Source organism: Colobus angolensis, unplaced genomic scaffold (genome assembly GCF_000951035.1).
Source record: "Colobus angolensis palliatus isolate OR3802 unplaced genomic scaffold, Cang.pa_1.0 Scaffold129, whole genome shotgun sequence".
NCBI classification, from domain to species: domain Eukaryota; kingdom Metazoa; phylum Chordata; class Mammalia; order Primates; family Cercopithecidae; genus Colobus; species Colobus angolensis.
Genome location: NW_012114141.1, coordinates 11,198,048 through 11,218,680, shown reverse-complemented (window position 1 = coordinate 11,218,680; position 20,633 = coordinate 11,198,048). Strand labels below are relative to the sequence as shown.

At 40.9% G+C, this 20,633-nt stretch overlaps 1 protein-coding gene across 4 annotated transcripts in view; it reads left to right on the top strand.

The window, feature by feature from the left end:
• Positions 1–20,633, top strand: part of THRB (thyroid hormone receptor, beta) — a 209,025-nt gene that overhangs the window by 168,338 nt on the left and 20,054 nt on the right. For all 4 annotated transcript variants that reach the window (XM_011933769.1, XM_011933770.1, XM_011933768.1 and 1 more), the window contains 3 exons: positions 5,206–5,306; positions 10,849–10,996; positions 13,985–14,190. In XM_011933769.1, coding sequence (XP_011789159.1) covers positions 5,206–5,306; positions 10,849–10,996; positions 13,985–14,190 — 455 coding nt within the window. The remainder of the gene's footprint in view (positions 1–5,205; positions 5,307–10,848; positions 10,997–13,984; positions 14,191–20,633) is intronic.

Below are 20,633 nucleotides of genomic sequence, written 5' to 3'. Positions count from 1 at the left end.
TACAAAACAACTTAAAAATTAGCCAGGTGTGGTGGCCGTGCACCTGTAGTCCCAGCTACTCAGGAAGGTGAGGTGGGAGGACTGCTTGAGCCCAGGAGTTCAAGGCTCCAGTGAGCCATGGTCATGCCACTGCATTCCAGTCTGGGTGACAGAGTGAGTCCCGGTCTCAAAAAATAAAAGTTAAAAAAGATTGAAATTTTGAAAATATGTTTTAGTTTCAGGAATTCTTGAGTCAGAAGAAATGATCCAAAAGTCATGTTGTCCCTTTTTCTGCACTAAAGCCTCCAATGAGAATCCAGGGTCCTTTGGCATCATATCCTCATCCCCTTTTCTAGAGTGACACCTCTACTTGGTCCTCCTTCTGCTCACTCCTCCTCCGCCCACCAGTGCTTCAGAGTTCAAAGCCTGGGGAGCCATTGTCTGCTGTCCTCCAACACCAGGGCCCAGCCAGATAGAGGGCAAAGAGTAAAGAAAGAGACTCCAAGATCCCAAGCAGGGGTAGGGAGGGCAGGAAAACAGTGCACCCAAGCAGGGGTAGGGAGGGCAGGAAAACAGTGCATGTTCTGAGGAAAGATCGTGTGAAATGGGAGCCCCTGGGGCAGCTCTGCTGAGAATTTGCAGACAGCATTGGATGAAGGCCTCCAAAGTTTATGCTGTTTCAAGTTTGTACCAAGTGTCTTCCACACAGTACGCCCGTACATGCCATTAAATAAACAAATGGATGAATGGATCTAATACAGTGTCTATCACAGGGTTAAAGATTAACATGATGTACAGCTTGGTACCTACTGCGAAGAATTAAAGATAAAAGGAATCAGGATTCGTATGTTGGGGAAAGGCTAAAAGATAAACCTTTCAAGGTTTTTAAGTATGCAAAGAAATGACGTAGGGAAGGTGCTGGTGGGGGAGAATAAAGCTTAAATCAGAAGGTCTGAGCTGCAGGATGAACTGAGGAGGTTTAGTATAAAATCAGAAGAGTGACTCAGCATGCTAATGACTTAGCTTCCTGAGGGGTGACAAAATATAGTCTCATCCTCTGTCGCATCCCAAGATACTTAGGGTCCTTACTGGCTCTGAGTTGATAGTTTCACAAGATGAATCAGCAACATGGAACTTCTTCACTTCTCTGAGCTACCCAAAGTATTTCCCATTACCACAAATCACAGCCCCTCCCTTAAGATGCCAGGACTGGTTCTGCTAGGCAAGTGGTCTTATACAGATGGTAAGATGTGCCAGTTTGGAAAAGATTTCTGAACTCAGCTCTTCTCACTTGCTGCTACACCTGCTGTCCTACGCAGCACCTTATATTTTAGATCTACCTTCAAGATTAATCTGCTTTATATTCTATTCCCTAAGGGCCATATATCTGCTAAGGTGACAAGAGGAACCAGTGTTTCTCCTCCTAGGACCTGAGATTCTGTTATAATTCACTCAAAAGAATTAAACTAGCCAGTCTTCTGATCTTGCCCATAGGGAAGAAAGTATTGAATCTGTTTTCGGCCAAGAAGCTAAGCTTACTACCTGTTGCATGTTTGTAGTGCAAATGTACAAAACTTTCCCCTTCTACATGACAAGTCCCTCAGAGAATATTTTTTAAATAGCATTAACTGCAAGATATGCAAGATAATACTTAGCAATTAACCAGACATTGCCAAATGTCAACTGAAAAAATCTCAAGTCCTTTGTTGAACAAACAGATGGAGTTTGCTTTTATAAAAATATGCTTAATAAAGTGGCAGCATAATGTATTAATCTGAAAAATAATACATCTGAGCAGACAAGAGCAGGGGGAAATATATCATTTTTGAACTATCATATATTGTCATGGACCTTAATTTTTTTCTGGAGGGTTATTGACCAGGCTTCTTTAGCAGTCACCTGGGACAACTAGCAGATACAGTTCCTCAGATGAACAGTTGTAGCTTCCAGGATTGTGTCTGTGGTATTTGTTTCTAGGCAGAACCCAACACTGACATTATGACACTCATTAGTGTCCACTCTTGGCAACAAAACTAATGATACATGTGAATTTTCCTTGGTTTGGCATATTGACCATTGTGTAACTCATTTGGTGAGTATGACAAAGGAAAATGATGGAGACACTTAAATACAACAGCAAAAGATGGTTAAGTTCTCTAGGAGAATTGGTTAGTATGTAATGTTGTCAATTGTGTTCAGTAACTTTAAGAGAATCCTCACCTACCTAGTCACTATGTGTGGGACGTTATTTCCTGATGGAAGTTATTTAATGAAGAATAATGGACTTAAGCATAATGATTGATGCATCATTGCCTGTGGTGACTGTTTTAGATAAGTAAGATGGTTCAGAGTTAATATTTTAAAGAAAAGAAAGCAAGGGGTGGGGTGCACTAGTATGATCATGTAAGCAACTGCAACCAACTTAAGTAGATGTTTCTGTAGAAGGCTTGATGATTTAACTAAAGACATTTAATCACCTCCACCCATGAAGAAGCTGGTCTAGGAGAAATAAGAGAGTAAAGCACACCACCTCTCAGCCTAGCAGTCAGTAAATGAAAGGAGTCCATTCCAGTCACTGATTTAATTATTGTTGGATTCCACAAGAGCCTTAAACACCATCTACATAAATTTTTGAACTACAGGTAGGAATAAATCTTCAGTGTCCGGCTGCCAATGCCAAAAGATAAAGTCAGCAAGTCTCATGAGACAGGGTGGGGAAGCATGAGGTGAGGGGGAACTACCTGCATCTTCCCAACTATGGTTAATGTTCTTGGACACTTCGTTTTGACCCCTACCAAGTCATGTCCCACAAGTACAACAGTGTTCAACTATATTACAATTGATTCTTATACCTGAGATTAGACAGAAATGACTTGTGCTTTTTCCCTTATCTCTGCATTCTGTACTTGATACCAAGAACTTGAAAGTCTTCATTCTGTTGGATTGGTTGCATATAACCTCGAGGTATAAGAGGTCAAGATGTAGCTTTTTTGACAGTATGGGTCTGTATAGTCCAACTGCCTTTGCCAGAAAGGGGCCTGTTTTCCTAATTGAGTTACTTTGTGGTTTAAAAGTTACTTTGTGTTTTATAAGTAGGTCTTTATATGCACACAAAAGCACATGAGCACACCTTCTTACCAACACTTGTGACTGTTATTTTTGTTAAAACCATACTAGTGAGTATAAAGTGGTATCTCATTGTAGTTTTGATTTGCATTTCCCTGCATTGATGTTGAGCATCTTTTCATGTTCCTCTCTTCATTTTCACCTCTCTTTTTCTCACTGAGGAATGACCAAGACTACAGAAACAGAACTCAGCTTATGAGTTTCCAAAAGAAGAAACCATGTCTTACTCATTTTTATATTTTCAGCACCTAGAACAATGCTAAGCACATGTAGATGCTAAATAAATGCAGTTCATAGATAAATGACTGAATGAACACACAAAGCATTCTAGTTCCATTTTTTCTCTGCCCAGATCCTTCCCAGGATTCCCTTTTTAAAAATGACTGACGAGAGTTTTGAAACCCTTGCAGTGAACTCAACAGATGAATCATGGTTTGCATGATGCAAAAGTAAACTAAGAAAAGCTGTGATATTTAAAAATACAATCCTGAACATTACTAAACCTCACTTTCAAGTCAATTATCTGCCTCCCAAGAAGGAACATTTTTCTAAAGTAAAGTTTGAGCAAAATAATTTCTAAGAAATTATGAAAAGGATTTATTTCATTGTTTCCTTAATGGTTTTTTTTTTTCTGAAAAGCAAGACTTGGGTGACCGACCTAATTTAATAAAAGGTCTATGAAATGTCATGGTAAAATACACAGTAAGGCATCAGTCATTTCAATCTAGCTAATCTTTATTGGAACGAAGAAGAGTTTACTGAGTCAAAAAACTTCATAAGGGCCATGATCAGGGGAAAGGATTGTTTCTCAGCCCTTCCTTCTTCACATCCCAACCAATCCTGCCTCATTTTGATTGTTTGGTCTTATGTTAAGCTGTGTGATTCTATGTATCACACAATTTATCGATGGCAAACCATTGATACAGGGGAGAATGAACCTGCCCTCCTGAATCAGCATCTTGTGTCTGGGCATCCTCTCCACAGGAGGGGAAAGGAGCGAAGACAGGAGGGAAACAGGAAGCTTCTGCTTTTGTGCTTTTTAGCTTCCTGGGTCAAGGAATTTAAACTAATAAACTCATTGTCCACTAAAAAAGAGAGTTATCATGCTTAGATTTTCCTTTTTTCTTAATAAACAAAACCTCTGTCATTTCACACTATCCAGTGTTGTTGGATTGCATATCATAATATCACAAGTTTACCTAATTTTTTTAGGTGGCAAAATTCATTCTACTTAAAGTTAACTATTTTTAGAAAAAGACCAGCATATTATACTGGAGGGCTAGAAATTAAGAGACCTGGGTTTTAATCCTGCTGGTAATTTCCAGTGTGACCCTGAGGAAGGCCAAACTTCTGCAGGCCTGTTTCTTCACCTTTCAAGGGCTTCGTCATCTCCTGGGACTCTTCCAGCTATAAAGTTTCCTGAATTTACTGCATGGTACTGTGATTCCAAAGTGGATCAAGTCTTTTGAAAACAGGTTTTGAAATAAGCCTTGTTAAAGAGATTGTGTTATCTAGAACTCACAGTGCTCAAATCCTGGCCCCTCTGCTTGAGTCACTGGCTCTACGGCCTTCCTGCCATTCCTACCTGCACAGCAAGTGATCACAGCTATTTCTTTTCTCTTTTTTTTTAGGCAGAATTTTGCTCTTGCTGCCCAGGCTGGAGTGCAATGGTGCAATCTCAGCTCACTGCCACCTCTACTTCCTGGGTTCAAGTGATTCTCTTGCCTCAGCCTCCTGAGTAGCTGGAATTACAGGTGCCTGCCACCATGCCCGGCTAATTATGTGCATTTTTAGTAGAGACAGGGTTTTGCCACTTTGGCCAAGCTGGTCTTGAACTCCTGACCCCAGGTGATCCGCCTGCCTCGGCCTCCCAAAGTGCTGGGATTATAGGTGTGAGCTATTTCTAAGGCACTCTGAAATCCTGGGCCTATGTTTACACTACGAGTATAAAATTCTTACTGTTTGGTTTCACTAAGTCTTTACTGTTATCATCTCTTCCTGGCAAGTCAATTTTGTCTCCAGCCTAGCAATCTTAGCTACAGTGTCTCTTTGACGTTAATATATTGTTTTTTAATATTCCTTCTTTTATTTCCTTCACAGGGTACATCCCCAGTTACTTAGACAAGGACGAGCTCTGTGTAGTGTGTGGTGACAAAGCCACTGGGTATCACTACCGCTGTATCACATGTGAAGGCTGCAAGGTAATTGCCCTGGGTCCACGAGCATGGAGCTTAGCCCAGCTCCCGTCCCCTCCCAGTGCTCCTCCAGAATGCAACATTAAGTTTAAGTTCAAATTAAAACCAAATTCTGACATCCATGGCCTGTAATCATCCAGGTGTCTGGTTGTGCTCTTCATTTTTGACATGTTCAAGAACTGAATTTTTTTCCCAAATCATAAATAACTAAATGAGTGTGATGTCTGGTTTCTTTACTTCTGCAAGTGTTCTTAAAACAGGAAGAGAATCAATAAAATCAAAAGAAATTAATAAAACTCTTACTTTGGGTTTATAAAGCATAGGTCCTTTTTAACATGTTGTCATCCTGAGAAATGACTGTTTCTCCTCTTGTTTTATCTACAGTGTTGGAGGAGACAGAGTTTACTCTACCACAGGCTGTTTTCTGCTGTTAGTCTGAGTGAATATGCTCATTTTCAAGGGTTCCAGTAGGGAATATCTTTGAGGCTACTTAAATTCAGTTATGTTCTGAAATTATCCAAATTGGCTTTTCGCACAGCCTGCAGTGACTAAGTAGATTCTGGTCATCCATCAGCTAATTTTGTGCTGTACAGTCCTATCTGCAGGAAATACTTGACAAGAATATGCCAGTGATCAACAGTCCATTCACTTCCTGAAACTCAGCCTAAATTGGCCTACTTACAAGACTTCATCAACAAAATCGAGATAAGGTTTCTGGAAAATATCTTTTGGTCCAACGATCTAGCCTTGAAAATGAAATCCACCATAAAGGGAAAAGCTTGACCCAATGCTGTATTTAGTGTTTGTTCAGCTAATGTTTCGTAAGTAAAGAAGTATTTAAAGTCAGGGAAGGACTTTTTAAATTGTTTACTTGTTAAATACCTTCTCTTTTTTACCTCTTATATTTAAAACTAAATTATCAGAAGATGTAAACCCTAAAGCAAAAACTGTATTAAATGTATAAAACATTTCACCTTCCCTCCTCTCTCATCCACCTTACCTCTTCTCCTCTTCTTCCCCTTCTCCAACTGCCCCCTTTTGTTCCTACCCTTGCTCGTAAAGCCCCCAAATTGACATGCTAGCTCAGTTTCAAATTAAGGAGTTTTCTTTTTCCCTAATGGAAGATTTTCCTTGCAAATTCCCTATGTTTTGTACATGGAATTAGGAAACATTTAGGAGAAGGCTGCAAAAAAGTTTGAGATAATACATCCATTGGAAAGGGGCAATTTCTAAGGTTGCAAGACTGTTTTTTGGAATGTGATCTAACATGTTCTCATTTATCCAGACCCCTTTGATCTGGAATTTGTAGTCCTTTAACAAAGACTGGGCTAAAGGTTGCCATTACATCTATGAAAATAATGTCTTAGGGAATTTAAGGAATCTAATTACAAGTAAGTCCTGGCTATTTATTAATTAGAGACTTGCAGACAGTCTCATGAAAGTAGTTTTATTGGCTTGATTTGAAAGTAATAAATCTTCATAACTTTAGGTACCTACTCTCATTCCAAAAGTTTGATAATTCAAACTAGACTTTTCTCTAAATTAGTCCCAATTCATAAGGCTTTCCCTACCTTAGATGCAGCACTAAGGTTCTAAATCAGTGCATAATGGGAAATTTCGAATTCTGGGAGAGAGATCCTAATTCCATTTAATATGGAATTCCATTTAATACTTAATTCCCCAAAATGACTCTAAAGAGTGAATGTGCCTTACAGAGGACAATACATTATTACTGATTGACTTAAACAAAGAGAGAATTGAGCCTATTAACCCATATCCCTGCCTCACATATGTCTTCAGGATGATCAAGAAATCAGCTAGCCTGTTTTCCCTAGATCACAGGATGTCTGGAGCCTGGATCAGCTGAGGTTTTCTTAAAAGAAGAAATAGCGTAGCAAAATCTAGATTTCAGGCTCTGTGCCTTTGTTTCAGGTCAGAATCCTGTATCTAGGGTTGCCTTCATCGTAAAATCAGAAAAGAGCCTCCCCAGGGCACTTGTGCAGATCCCATCATGTAATGACAAAGCATCTTGGAAAAATTCAAATGAATTTTCCAAATGAGACACACGGTGTTTAACAGTGGTGAAAGATGAAAGGGTTGTTTCCCATACTGTTTATTCAAACCTGTAATTTAAAAATATTTCTACTCCATACTTGCAATGTGTATGGAGAGAATCCTTTTTGCCAATTTTCACCCTGAGAAGAGTGAAATCTGTTGGAAATGTCATGTCTGTTGTGATATCCAAGTTTTTACGCATCTTTTATAGAAAGGATGTTGATACTGTCCCACAGCAAACTATTGTTAGAGAAAGAACCAAAGTTTTTTAACAGCTGCCGGAATAGTGAACTAGAAGAGTGAGTTATCTCCTTTTCACATTGATCAGTGCATCATCTCAAAGTACTAAAAAATGGATACAGTTCTTCTCAGAATGCAAAGAAACATGTCTGATACTGATTTATAAAAGCAAGACCTCTTCTTACCAACAAATCATCAATGAAATATATGTGCTTATTTATTGCCCAGGGCATCTCTTTTGTCAGCTCATCTCCAGAAGCATTTTTTTTTTAATAAGTAGACTGTTTTAAATGTCTTCAAGTCCACTTCCAAGAGTTACTATCTGTTACTTTTTAAAATGAAGTGGTTCCTTATCATACGTCAAAATGTGCTTTAATTACAGCTTAAGAAAGGCCAACATTTCAAAAAAAGAAAAAGAAAGGCCAACATCTTTAAAAGGATTTGGTCCATGAAGTGCCCAAGAAAAGTCATCAGAAATAGGCCAAAGAAGAGATGGCATCGTGTATAACAGAGCTAGCTATCTCAACTCTTTTGTGGAAATAAGCAAAGTATAAATTATTTCATTCATTCCAATAAAAAGTGAACAGAGTAACTTTTTGGAAAACCCTGGGTTCTGGTGTGTCACACCTCATTCTCTGCTTAGCATGGTCTTACTGGTCAATGTACTCCTTGCCCTAACCCCACTCCTGAACATGAGTCAGCATCAGAGTATGAGGGAGACAAGGGTCTCCCCGACTTCAGATAGACTAACAATCTTCCTATCCTGGTAAGCAGTCAGCATTCTTACTGGATGTCTTGGACTTTGGTATTTCTACCTCTAGGAAATTGTTGTTTCCTCCAGAAGGAGGCGTGCTGCCCTACCCCTCTCCTCCCTGTCTGTTACATAAATCTTGCCAGATATCTCTGGGTTTCTTTAGTTCTCCTTTGCCCTCCTTGGTCAGAGGGTAACAGAAAGAAAAGCGAGGTTTGCAGGGAAACTTGTTTTTCACTCTCATGGCATGCTCTGACATTCACGCTTTGGCAAGATTTGCCCACCCTGCACACCCAGGAAAACATTGCTAACATCTCCAACAGCTGCCCTGTGTGTGACTGAGTGAATCTTATTAACAGTATATCAACGTCACTCAGATTAATGGACTCAAGTGCTTATGAACACAAAACCCAAATATAATATGACAGTTTTCTGTTAGAACTTGAACAATGGAAATGATAAGGGATTTGCATATATGCCCCAAAATCAAGTCTGTTCATTTCAGTTATTCCTGATGTTTTCCCATTTTATTCTGCTTTGCCCAATATAACATCCTACCTTGGACATTTTCATAATAAGAAAGAGCTTTTGTGTCTGAGGGAGGAATATGCAATAGGGTATATGTATATAATCAAAGCCAAAGAATATTAACCAGGATAATAAAAATGTGGGTTGAATCTAGGTCAACTGGTATTTCCCACCATTTATCTAACAAAGTTAGAGGCCCCCTTTAGGCCTTAGCAGAGAACATCCATCAAAACTTGTTTTGCCGCCAGGCGCAGTGTGGCTCATGCCTGTAATCCCAGGACTTTGGGAGGGAGGCGGAGGTGAGCAGATCACTTGAGACCGGGTGTTCGAGACCAGCCTGGCCAATATGGCAAAAATGCATCTCTACTAAAAATATAAAAATTAGCTGGGCATGGTGGCTCATGCCTGTAATCCCAGCACTTTGGGAAGCCAAGGAGGACAGAACACTTAAGGCCAGGAGTTCAAGACCAGCGTGGCCAACATGGCAAAACCCCATCTCTACTAAAAATACAAAAATTTGCCAGGCGTGGTGGCTCATGCCTATAATCCCGGCTACTCTGGATGCTAAGATATGAGAATCACTTGCACCCTGGAGGTGGAGGTTGTAATGAGCCAAGATCGCACCACTGCACTCCAGCCTGGGTGACAGAGTGAGACTCTGTTTCAAAAAAACACATTTTTTAAAAATTTTTTTACATTTTAAAAAACTCATTTTGCCTTGTTATTTCTACCAACAGATAAAATGAACTTTTTAAGTGGGTGGGACAGGACTATTTATAATCTGTTCATCTAAAACATTTAAGTAATACAGTAAAATTTACTTCATTATACATAATAGAAGCAGTTAAGCAAATAAGATGTGGAGTGCCACTCCTGGGCTGCAAGGGAGGTGGGGACCATTGCTGGCTGGTTTCCATCCCACCCAAGTTCCCGCATGTACTTACCATGTGATTTGGGCAAGTGACTTAACCTGTCTGAGGTTTACTTTTTCATCCCTACCAAGGAAATATTTAGAGCACCTCCCTTACATGGGTGTAGGGAAGATAGAAGGATATCAAATGTTTCTACAGCACTTTGCAATGTGCCCTCAAAGTAAGTGCTCACTGCTGTTTTAATTCCTACAATACAGATGACAGTTGCCTCAACTTGAGGTTCATGTCCAGAAAAATTCTAGTATTGCACATTCTTGAGGATATTACCTAAGTCACCCACACCTAGTGTCCCCAGATGCTACAGAGGTGCTCTCTCATGCCTTAAGAAAGGAAGAATCATTGAACCTGTAGGTGTATATCTACAGATACCAAAGAGTGTTATAAAAGGAAAACCTCAATGCAATAAGCTATGGGGCAAAACTTGGTAGAAAACCTGGAATGTTCTACTCCCTGAGTCCTATTGTTTGAAAGGCTAAGTGAGCTGATCGTGGCTGTCTCAAGAGTCAAAAACAAGTATTAAACTAAATCCGTGAAGCCAGCTAGTACAACTGTTTAATTACTAAATTATTAGATTTTTAATTAACAAAGTAGTGCAAGTATCCATCTCTTTTCATTTTTTTCACTTTCTTCTTGGTCTTGGAGCTTTCTTATTACCCAATATAAAGTAGCAAAACTCCTCATACCTTCCTTTAGCAACACAATTATGTCACTCTATGAAACAGAACAATATAATTTACTTATACATCCAATATTTAGAAAAAATAAAAACAAGCACTAGATGTTCCTACTAGCCTCTTTTCCTTGAATAAATACCAAAAAAAGGTGTTGACTCTGTAGTCCTACGGCATCATCAGCTCAGATTTAGAACTCACTAGATCCTTCTGGGCCAACTGTCTTGTATTTGAATATGTGGAGCTAGAGGCCCAGAAACAGGTTAAGGTCCGAAACAATTCATCTCCTAGTTATATGGACACAAAACTCCAGAATCATTGATTTCTAGAAAATATGAAACTGTTGTCTTGGGTCTTTGTTTTTCATATAGGGTTTCTTTAGAAGAACCATTCAGAAAAATCTCCATCCCTCCTATTCCTGTAAATATGAAGGAAAATGTGTCATAGACAAAGTCACGCGAAATCAGTGCCAGGAATGTCGCTTTAAGAAATGCATCTATGTTGGCATGGCAACAGATTGTAAGTAGATCTTCACTTGCTTCATATTCAAGGAATGTTGATTAGGAAAGAGTTTGGTTCAAGGGGATTGACTGGGCAGAAAAGAAAGCAGGAACCCATGGGGACACAGAAGGGAATACCTTACTTTCACACATACCCTTCACTCCCCACAACCAGGCTTGCCCTGAAAGGGAGGTGGGAGCCATTGCTGGGTGGGTTCCATCCTACCCTGTCATATCACCTCCTAACTCTCAAAGTATGGATGATGGAAGAGAAAATGCTGTTAAATTATCCCTATCGCATTTGCAGGCCTAGCTGTTAGCAACACTCTGAGACAGAGATTACAAATGGGAGGTCTGGTCCATTTACCTTAATAAGGTATCATTCTATACACAGTGTTCACATGGGGTAGAGCCTCAGGGACTAGTCCTAATATTTTTTCAAGAGCAAAGACAAGGAGTTTATTTAATGGACATTTTTGGAGATGGGGCGCTGGCAGAAAACATCGTGTTCAGAAATTTCTGAAGAATGCAAAGTCGAGTGCTATTGCATGAGTCATCCTGCAGTTGGTTGTTTGTTATATTTTTAGCAATAAAGACGTTCCGAGCTGAAGTCGTCCTACCCAGTTTTCAAAGTGCTACAGCATATGGTGGCGAGATTAGCCCTTGGGGTCTCTTCTCCCCACACGGGGCGAGGGATTTATACCAGTCACTTTAATTAATCTAATCATAAAAATAAGAATCATGTCATTCAGAATGTGTGGCCTCTCTTTTGCCAGGCATCAGTATTAATGATTTCTACTGGCATAACTTTTTTGCACATCAGTGAGAGATTCCAACTATTAGTTAAAAACTAAAAAGAAAAAGAAAGATAAAAAATTAAGAAAGAAAAAAGAAAATACAGTGAGGATTTTTCCTGATGAAAGAAATAATCATGGCTCACATTTATGTGAGAAATAGAGTTCTTTCACTGAGAAGAAAAAAAAAAAAATCTGTGAAATGTTCTGGTTTGCCCATTAAAGAAGAAGGAATGGAGAATCTTTAAAAAGGAAGAGGGTTATGTTAGGGTGTTAGGCTGGAAATCCTGGGTTAATCCCCACCTCTGGCTGAGTATGTTCTTTATCTTTATCTCTTAAAGGCCTTTAGCCCTTGCCAACAATATGCCTGATAAGGATATGTGAATATGATTGACTTAGAGCCAAATACTTAGATATGCTACTATGACAAACTTATTATTGAATATCCACTTCAGTGTTTTATTGAGAAGTTTAAGATATGTGTCTATGAGGTTTAAAAACTCAGTGTTAATCTAGACTGTATGGAAATAAATTTTGAGTGCCCCTTACTTGCCTGTGAGGGATTCTAAGAGCTCAGGCTTTCTAATCAGAAAAACTTCTGTTCGAGTCCCAGATCTGTCACTTACTAGCTGTGTGACCTTTGGAATTAAGCTGAGATTTTCCTTCTGTGAAGCCATTGCCTACCTTGTAGAGCTGTTTTCAAGATTAAATTAGATAATGTTCATCAAATGCAACAGTCCCTGGCACACCGGAAGCATTTGGGAAGGGACTGAGGGTATTATTACCATTCCTCCTTTCCCTTTAGTAACTGAACCAAAATGACTTAACAGGGCTCATTCATATTGTCCTCATTTGTAAGCTCTCACATGACTTTGACAATCCAATCAAATCTAAATGACCTGTAATTTAATATTCTCTTTAAATTAGAATATTTAAATGGTGGACTAGCTAGGCACCTTGGTTCTCCTTCTCTTGCTATGTTTGCTTTTTTTCTTTTCCTACCAGGTCACACCTTCATCAAGAAATGGCCCTAGGACAGTGATGTCGTAGAACTGGAGTCAGGAGTCCTGGGTCTTGCCTTGGCTCTGCCATTAACTTGCTCTCTGAGCAAGTCACGTGACTTTAGGCAAGTCACGACCTCTCTGGATCAATTTCTTCTTCTTTCTTTGAAAAGAGAGAGTAGGACTAGATGACCTCTAAGTTCCCTTCCAGTTCTAAAATACTGTGACTCTGCAATGTAAAACCTGAGCCTTTCCATTCCACTGATAGTTACCAAATCTAGTGAAACGGTTTTGTTTTTGGAAATTAACCACAGAAATATAGGTTTCTTGTTACCTGCCCTTCTGATTTTCCTTTCACCCAAATGATAGAAGTCGGGACTGCATTTACTGAGCACTTATAATGCATTATCACATTGAATACTCTGTGAAGTGGGCATTATTGAGCCCATTTTGTATAGGAAGAAATGAAAGCTCAGAGAACCTAAGGAACTTGCCAGAGGTCACACAGCTAGAATGTGATAATACCAGAATTCAAATCCAAGTCTTTCTAGATTCCAAAGCCTGGGCTCTTTAACCACCCTTGAGGGTGGACCAGATAGAGAATAACGCACAGTGAGTGCCTTGAGGCCCAGCCACATTCCAATTAGCCCTTAAGGGAGCCATGAAGAGTTAGGGTCCTTTTTCCTAAAAAAAAAAAAAAAAAAAAAAAAGGGATCATGAGCCTCCCACTTACTGCTCCATAACGTTTCTTTTTTTCTTCCCATAACTTTTCTTTAACCTGAAGTTCTCCTTACTAAGAACCATTTTAGGGGAAGCAGGGAGGACAGAAACCCAGAGAGTGAATTCAGATGACTGGCTAGAGAGATTTCTTTGTGATCCTGTGGGTAGTATGGATTTTACCTCTCTCTGCTTCACTCTGTTTTAGAACCACCTTCTGTGGAGTTGGAGTGTGTAGTGTCTAGGTTCTCTGGGGACTTTGTTTTGAAAAGCTCGCCGGTCATGGGGAGTTTGGCTCTAGAGACCATGTTGGACAAGACTAGTCAATGGCAGTTTGCTAGTGAGGAGAGAAAATGTCCCAGTGTGAGCCACCCCGAAGGACCCACTGAGCCATCTGTGCATCAGTGGTCCCACCCCTGAGGTTCCAGGAAGTGCAGCTTGCTATGTGTCTTGGGAGCATCTGTGTGCCTTGTCTCATCTTTCTCCCGCTCCCAGTGGTGCTGGATGACAGCAAGAGGCTGGCCAAGAGGAAGCTGATAGAGGAGAACCGGGAGAAGAGACGGCGGGAAGAGCTGCAGAAATCCATCGGGCACAAGCCAGAGCCCACAGACGAGGAATGGGAGCTCATCAAAACTGTCACCGAAGCCCACGTGGCAACCAACGCCCAAGGCAGCCACTGGAAGCAAAAACGGAAATTCCTGGTAAGACTTCCTCGCACAGATCAGTTTCAGTTCTACGCCAGCGTTTTCTACCTCAATTTGTTCGGTCCTCATCACCTTGGGATACTGGTGTTATTGCCTCATTTTACTGATAGGAAAACTGTAGCTCTGAGAGGTTGAGTAACTTGCAAAGCTAGGATTTGAGTCTAGGTCTGTGTGAGTATAAAGGCCACTCCTACCATCTACTCTGTGATTTGCTGAATTCTAAAACAGTTTCTTAGGCCACATTATATCAGTTTGCTTTTACTGTTAGAAAGACCACTCCTGGACCAACTAATTAGTAAAATGTTTTGTCTACCACCTTTTACTTTTTACACCCATTTCTTTCCTCAGATACATATGCATATTTAGTCCCTAAACTCAATCCCAAATATTCCCTTTAGAATAGCCTCTAGACCTCTAGCATATTTTTATGTCAACAGAAGTCAAAATTTTTTAGCTTAAATTAAATGAGCTTGAGTCGAGAAGGGCAATGGGAATGAGGGATTAGGGATAGGGGTTGGTGGGCGTGAGTGTGTAGAGATAAAAGATCTTCCAGACCCTTGCAATATTGATGTTTAATATTCTTATAAAAATTACCTGTTGTGAAAGTTCTTCCCATTCATTTCTCATTTGGACTTCCCAGTGCTTTGAGGTAAGCTGGAATTACTATCCCCATTTTACAGACGTGCAAACCAAGCCCAAGGCGTTAAGCCGCTTGCCCAAGATCACACTGCTAAAAGTCAGGCACCAAAGCCAACTCGGTCTTCTGGTTCCAAGTCCAGGCTCTCCACCCACCTCATTAGAAAGACTACCCGCCTCACTAGTGCTGGACCATCTGAGACTGACTTTGCTCTTAGTTTATGATGTAAAACCCTTTTTAAGTACCTGCCTGACAACAGATATTCTGTGGTTTCATATGTATCCCTAGGGCACGTTAGAGTACTTCCCCATCTGAACAAGAAGATATAGTGGTATAATTATCCTTGTACTTCAACATTAACATTACAATGAGATAGTGGATCCTTTTCTTAAAACAACAGAACAACAACCTTAAAGGAAGTTTTGGAAAGAAAAAGCTTAAGCATAATTTACCTGTACTGACACAATTATTTTCATTGTAATGAAACAATAGTGCCAGCACTTTGTTGATGGCTTTCATTAACAGCAATGTTAGCAAACACCTAGATGGCCTTTACCATATGCCAGGTAATATTCTAAGTGATTTTCATTCATTAACTTCCTATACCAATCCTGTAGGTAGATGTGGTTAATATCTCCATTTTACAGAAGAGAGAACTAAGGCAGAGAAGTTGAGGAAACTTGCCTGAGCTCCCACAACTAGTAAATAGTGGTGATGGATGCAGCCAACTCCAGGATCTATGCCTCTACCCAGTACCCTATGCACTCTTGGCACCTGAACAAACCCAAAAAGTCTCTGAAATATGCCAACTTTTTGGAGGAGCAGCTTCTCAGTGCCTTGATCTTGCATCTTCACCCTCACCCTGATATATCTACCAGAAAGTTCAAAAGCACTAACTCTGGATTGATAGACCAATTCTAACACAATACACTTGAGGCATAGCAAGACAGAGTCCTACCTAATTGCAAACTTAAATCTATCCTTTCCCCAAATGTGTCACCCATAAATGGACATTGTAGAAACCACTTCCAGGCCTGGCACTGTCTCCTGATTTCAAGTAGTGACCAAGCTGAATTCCAAGTAAGGTAGAAGATTTGAAGTTCATCCTGGACTTCTTCTGGGAATTTTATACTTTTATTGTCTTTACTCCCCATAGAGAATGGACACTAGTCCAACTAAACTTGTTTAAGTAGTCATAAGGTGTTTCTTTCCAGACTTTAAAGGTTTGTTCTTTTATTTAAGAAACATTTATTGAGTGGATACTATGTGCCAGGAACTAAATAAGTCAGCCACATTCCTCTAGTGGAAGACAGACAATAAGAGATAAACAAACAAAATAAATGCAGGTAGTGGTAAGTGCAATGAGGGCAATAAACAGTGTGATGGGACGAAGAGTTTGTGTACTGGAAGTGGGGAGAGACTTAATTTCTCTGAACATGGTGGTCAAAAGAAGCATCTCTGAGGAGGTGACGTGCTATGTCTGGAAGCAGAGAAACCACCTCTATAAAGCAAAATATAATCAAATATCTGCATGCTGTGTGGTATCTTCAGCAAAGACAGCACAATATCTAGTTATTAGAACCAGTCTTGAGGTCTGCACTTGTTCACTTAAAGGCTCCTAACAGTTCACCAGCCTGACCATCTATGGAAAGAATCTACGGCACAGAATGATTTGCCATTAGGTTTCTGTCGGAACCATGAGATTACCCACGTGCAAGAGAGTTTTCTTCTCCTTGTAGGGCTGACACGAAATGTATCTTTTGCAGATATTTCATCTCCTCAAGAAATTGTCCCTCTTGATTCAAACGTAAATAACTGCTTCTCCAAGCCATTTTTCCCTAGAGGGTTATTGGAAGAGATCAGAGCTCCTCCACTGTCCTGTCTGTCTCTACAATGAACTTCATTTCTGTCACCCTGTTCCCCTCTGTGCCTGGGATAACCCCTGCATCTCCTCACAGGAGGACAATGTTCCATTCAGCCTCCACACTTGAGTATCTATGCTGTGTGTGATGGAAACTTGTGGTAGCTTTTCTCCAAGATGGCTGCCATCAAATTCTTTCTTCTCCCTGTATACACAGCCCATTCTGTCCCCAGGAGAGGTAGAGTCTGTTCCCCTCTCCCCTTGAATCTAGGCTGCTATGTGATGCCTTTAAACAGTGCATTTCGGCAGAAGTGATACTTACGTTACTTCTAAGGTTGAGTGATAAGAAGCCTTCCAGCTTCCACTTGGGTATCCTGGGGGAGGGAAACCACCTGGTCTCTCATAGCAGTTGGCTCTATATTTAAAAATAAGAAGAAGAAGAACAAAAAAATAATAAATGTCCACCTACTCTGAGACCAGCAGGCAGTGAGGAATCCTAAGCTAGCCATGTAAAAAGGCCACAAGAAGGAGAGACTCCCAAGCAGCCCAGGAACCAGAAATGTGAGTAAAGAAGCCTTCAAATGACACCAGCCTCTACTGCCATTTGACAGCAGCTGTATGAGGGCCCCCTAGCTGTGCCCATCAATCCCCAGAACTCTGAAAGAAAATTAAAAATTGTTGTTTTAAACCACAAAGTTTGGGGGTAGTTTGTTATACAGCAATAAATAACCAGAACAGAACTCAATAAATATTTGCTGAACTGAACATACAGTTCCAGTCACCCATCCTTGGAGATAGTACAGTTAAGCCCTGTGTCTTAGCCAGTTTACATATTTACACATACTCCTTGCAGAAAAGTGACTCCAACTGAGTATTTATGCTCAGGACGAAAACTTCACTCTTTTGAGTAGTGAATTAGTCCTGCAAAGACGTTAAGAATCTTTACTTAAAGGCAGCTTTGCTAAATGGTATTCATGTACTGGAAGGTATCGTGTAGCAAACAGGCTTTTGCACATTAGGATTTGCCTCTTCTGTATGCTAATACCCCTTTTCCTGTGCTTGCAACACTGCCACATGTTATTTATCTTTTATGTGTTGATGTCCCATTTTGTTCCAAAAAAATTTGAGGAGGCCTATCATGTTAACAATAGTATAAAAATATGTCATATGGGATTACATGTCGTCATTAAAGCTGAAAGTATTCACTTATCTGGAATGGGTACATACTTTTCTTCCCTCAAAGGAACTACTGACATAGTTTTTTGTGTAAGACCAGGATTCATTTTCACTCTAAGACCAGCACTCAAGTCAGAAATAGAGATAGGGCTGGGCTCAGTGGCTCATGCCCGCAATCCCAGCATTTTGGGAGGCCAAGGTGGGTGGATTGCTTGAACCCAGGAGTGTGAGACCAGCCTGGGAAACATAGCAAGACCCCATCTCTACAAAAAATAAACAAATTTAGCCAGACTTCGTGATGCTCACCTGTGGTTCCCCACTACTTAGGAGGCTGAGGTAGATGGATCACTTAAGCCCAGGAGGTCAAGGCTACAGTGAGCTATGATTATGCCACTCCACTCCAGACTGGACAACAGAGTAAAACCCTGTCTCAAAAAAAAAAGAAAAGAAAAGAAAAAAGAAAAAGAAACAGAGACAGTGATTTGATCTGGATTTTAAATCTATATTTGGGTCTGAGAAAATTAGGGTCTTTGGCAAATGAGGAACTTTTGCAGAAGCCATTAAGATTTTCATAATAAATCTAAAGCCAATCTTTAAAGCTTCTCCCAAAAGCATTTAAATCATATAATTTTCTAGTTTTCTCCAATCTACTCAATCTCTGAGGCTACAGAAATGCCTAATTTCACCACCAACAATTCATGTGTGATGACAGTGAGGATGAAAAGCAGAAGTGGGCTGAGAAGAGAACAAGCAGCATCTGATGCCAAACAAGGGAAAGCAGGTCACTCCACCAAGGGTAGCTCGCTTCTAGACCTCCAGTAGCAGCCCCTGACAGCAACAATCTTGTCTATTGACATCATTTATTATTGTCTGCTGACGTCGTATCATTATTCTGCTCCCTTAATTTTCATGCAAAGTTGTAGCTTTAAGTGAATGTCTACCCAAGTATAAAATGTGACCTTTAGGATCAGAGGAGACCTTTCCTACTTTTTCCCTGGCAGAGATACTGTCTGATTTCACACACTCAACGGGGGGAGCTTCAGACAAGGGGCATAAGCAGAAGGGTCAGATAGGGTGAGCGATGAGACCATATGTGGTCTGTGTGTATAGCTCATAGGGCACATGACTGTGCCCTATGACAAGATTGTTGCTGTCAGGGGCTGCTACTGGAGGTCTAGAAGCGAGCTACCCTTGGTGGAGCGACCTGCTTTCCCTTGTTTGGCATCAGATGCTGCTTGTTCTCTTCTCAGCCCACTTCTGCTTTTCATCCTCACTGTCATCACACATGAATTGTTGGTGGTGAAATTAGGCATTTCTGTAGCCTCAGAGATTTGAGTAGATTGGAGAAAACTATGTCAGGAAGGCATATATCACTCCAAGTTATTAGAATAACATCAGAAGAAGGCAAGATAATCTAGTAGTTACATGAATGGGGATTGGAACCAGACGGCCCAGGTTCCATGCTTGCCTCTGTTGCTTTTTTAACTTTGACTTTGGGCAAGTTATTTCACCTCTCTAAGGCTCAGATGCCTTATGCCCTTGCTGAATGGCATGAAGCAATAGATACAAGTGGCTTAACACTGCCTGGCATATTGTTAGCAACTACATAAGTGGTTACTATGTGCACCATCCTTACCACCACCACTCCTCACTGCCACCATCTTGTTCCTGCTCATGCCAGGAAAAGGGTGAGGCTGTAGTCATATCCCACGGCCCAAGGACCTTGAATTATTATCTGCCCAGGTCTTCCTGCCTAGCCTGGCAAAGGCACAAGAAGACACCCTATGAACAAGTGCAGAAGTGAGAGTCCCATCTGGCCCCACTCCCTTCTGCATGTGCCAGAGAGTTACCTTTTCAAGCCAAGAAGTCCCTGGCTCAGAGCCAAGGACTCAGCAAAGAGGTCAGCTGGCAGCATTTCCTACTCACCTCGAACAATACCAATGAAATAGTCAAAGCAGAAAGCCAGTTGGTCATGATTTGTATAATACCAGCCTCACCTGTGCTGAGCAAGGGCTGAGGTCACCCCTGAACACACACCTGAATCTCTCCTTTTACACCCTCCACCACCACTACCCCAAGAAGTCAATCTGGATTCCTTACCCCACAGCCAGTCCACTTTCGGCCCCTGTTTTCAGCTGCCAATATACAACTGGAATTCTCTAGGCCTCTCCATCTCTACTGCCATCCCCATAGTGCACTTCAGCCTGCGCAAACCACAGCTGTTGTCTGCCTGTTTTTTCCTTTGGCTCCTCACATATCTTCTCCATGCAGTAACCATTGTGTCATGTCTATGCCCTGTTTACAGCCTTTCAGTAGATGCCCCATTGCATTTAGAATAAGCCCATCTCCTTTCTATGTTCTACCATGCCTAGCATCACGGGGCCCCCTGCCTACCTCTGCTTCCTCATTTCATGCCATCACTGGGCTCTAACCACATGGGCCTCCTTTCTGGCTTTGGGACTTTGCACTGGCTTTCCTCTCTGCCTTAAGCATTCTTCCTCTGGCCCTAAGGAAGGCTACCTTCTTGACATTCCTCAAGTCAAAGTCCACACATTGCTTCTCAGAGGTGCCTTGGCTGACCTTCCTTTCTCCTGCCTCCCCATATATTATCATGTCACCTCTAGATTTATCACAAATTCTTCCATGAATACATGTTTCTTATTTATTGTCTATCTCCCCTCATCACAATGCAAGTTCCTTGAGGATACACGGTTTATTGCTGTAACCTCAGCATCTAAAACTAGGCCTGGCCCATAGTACCTGCTC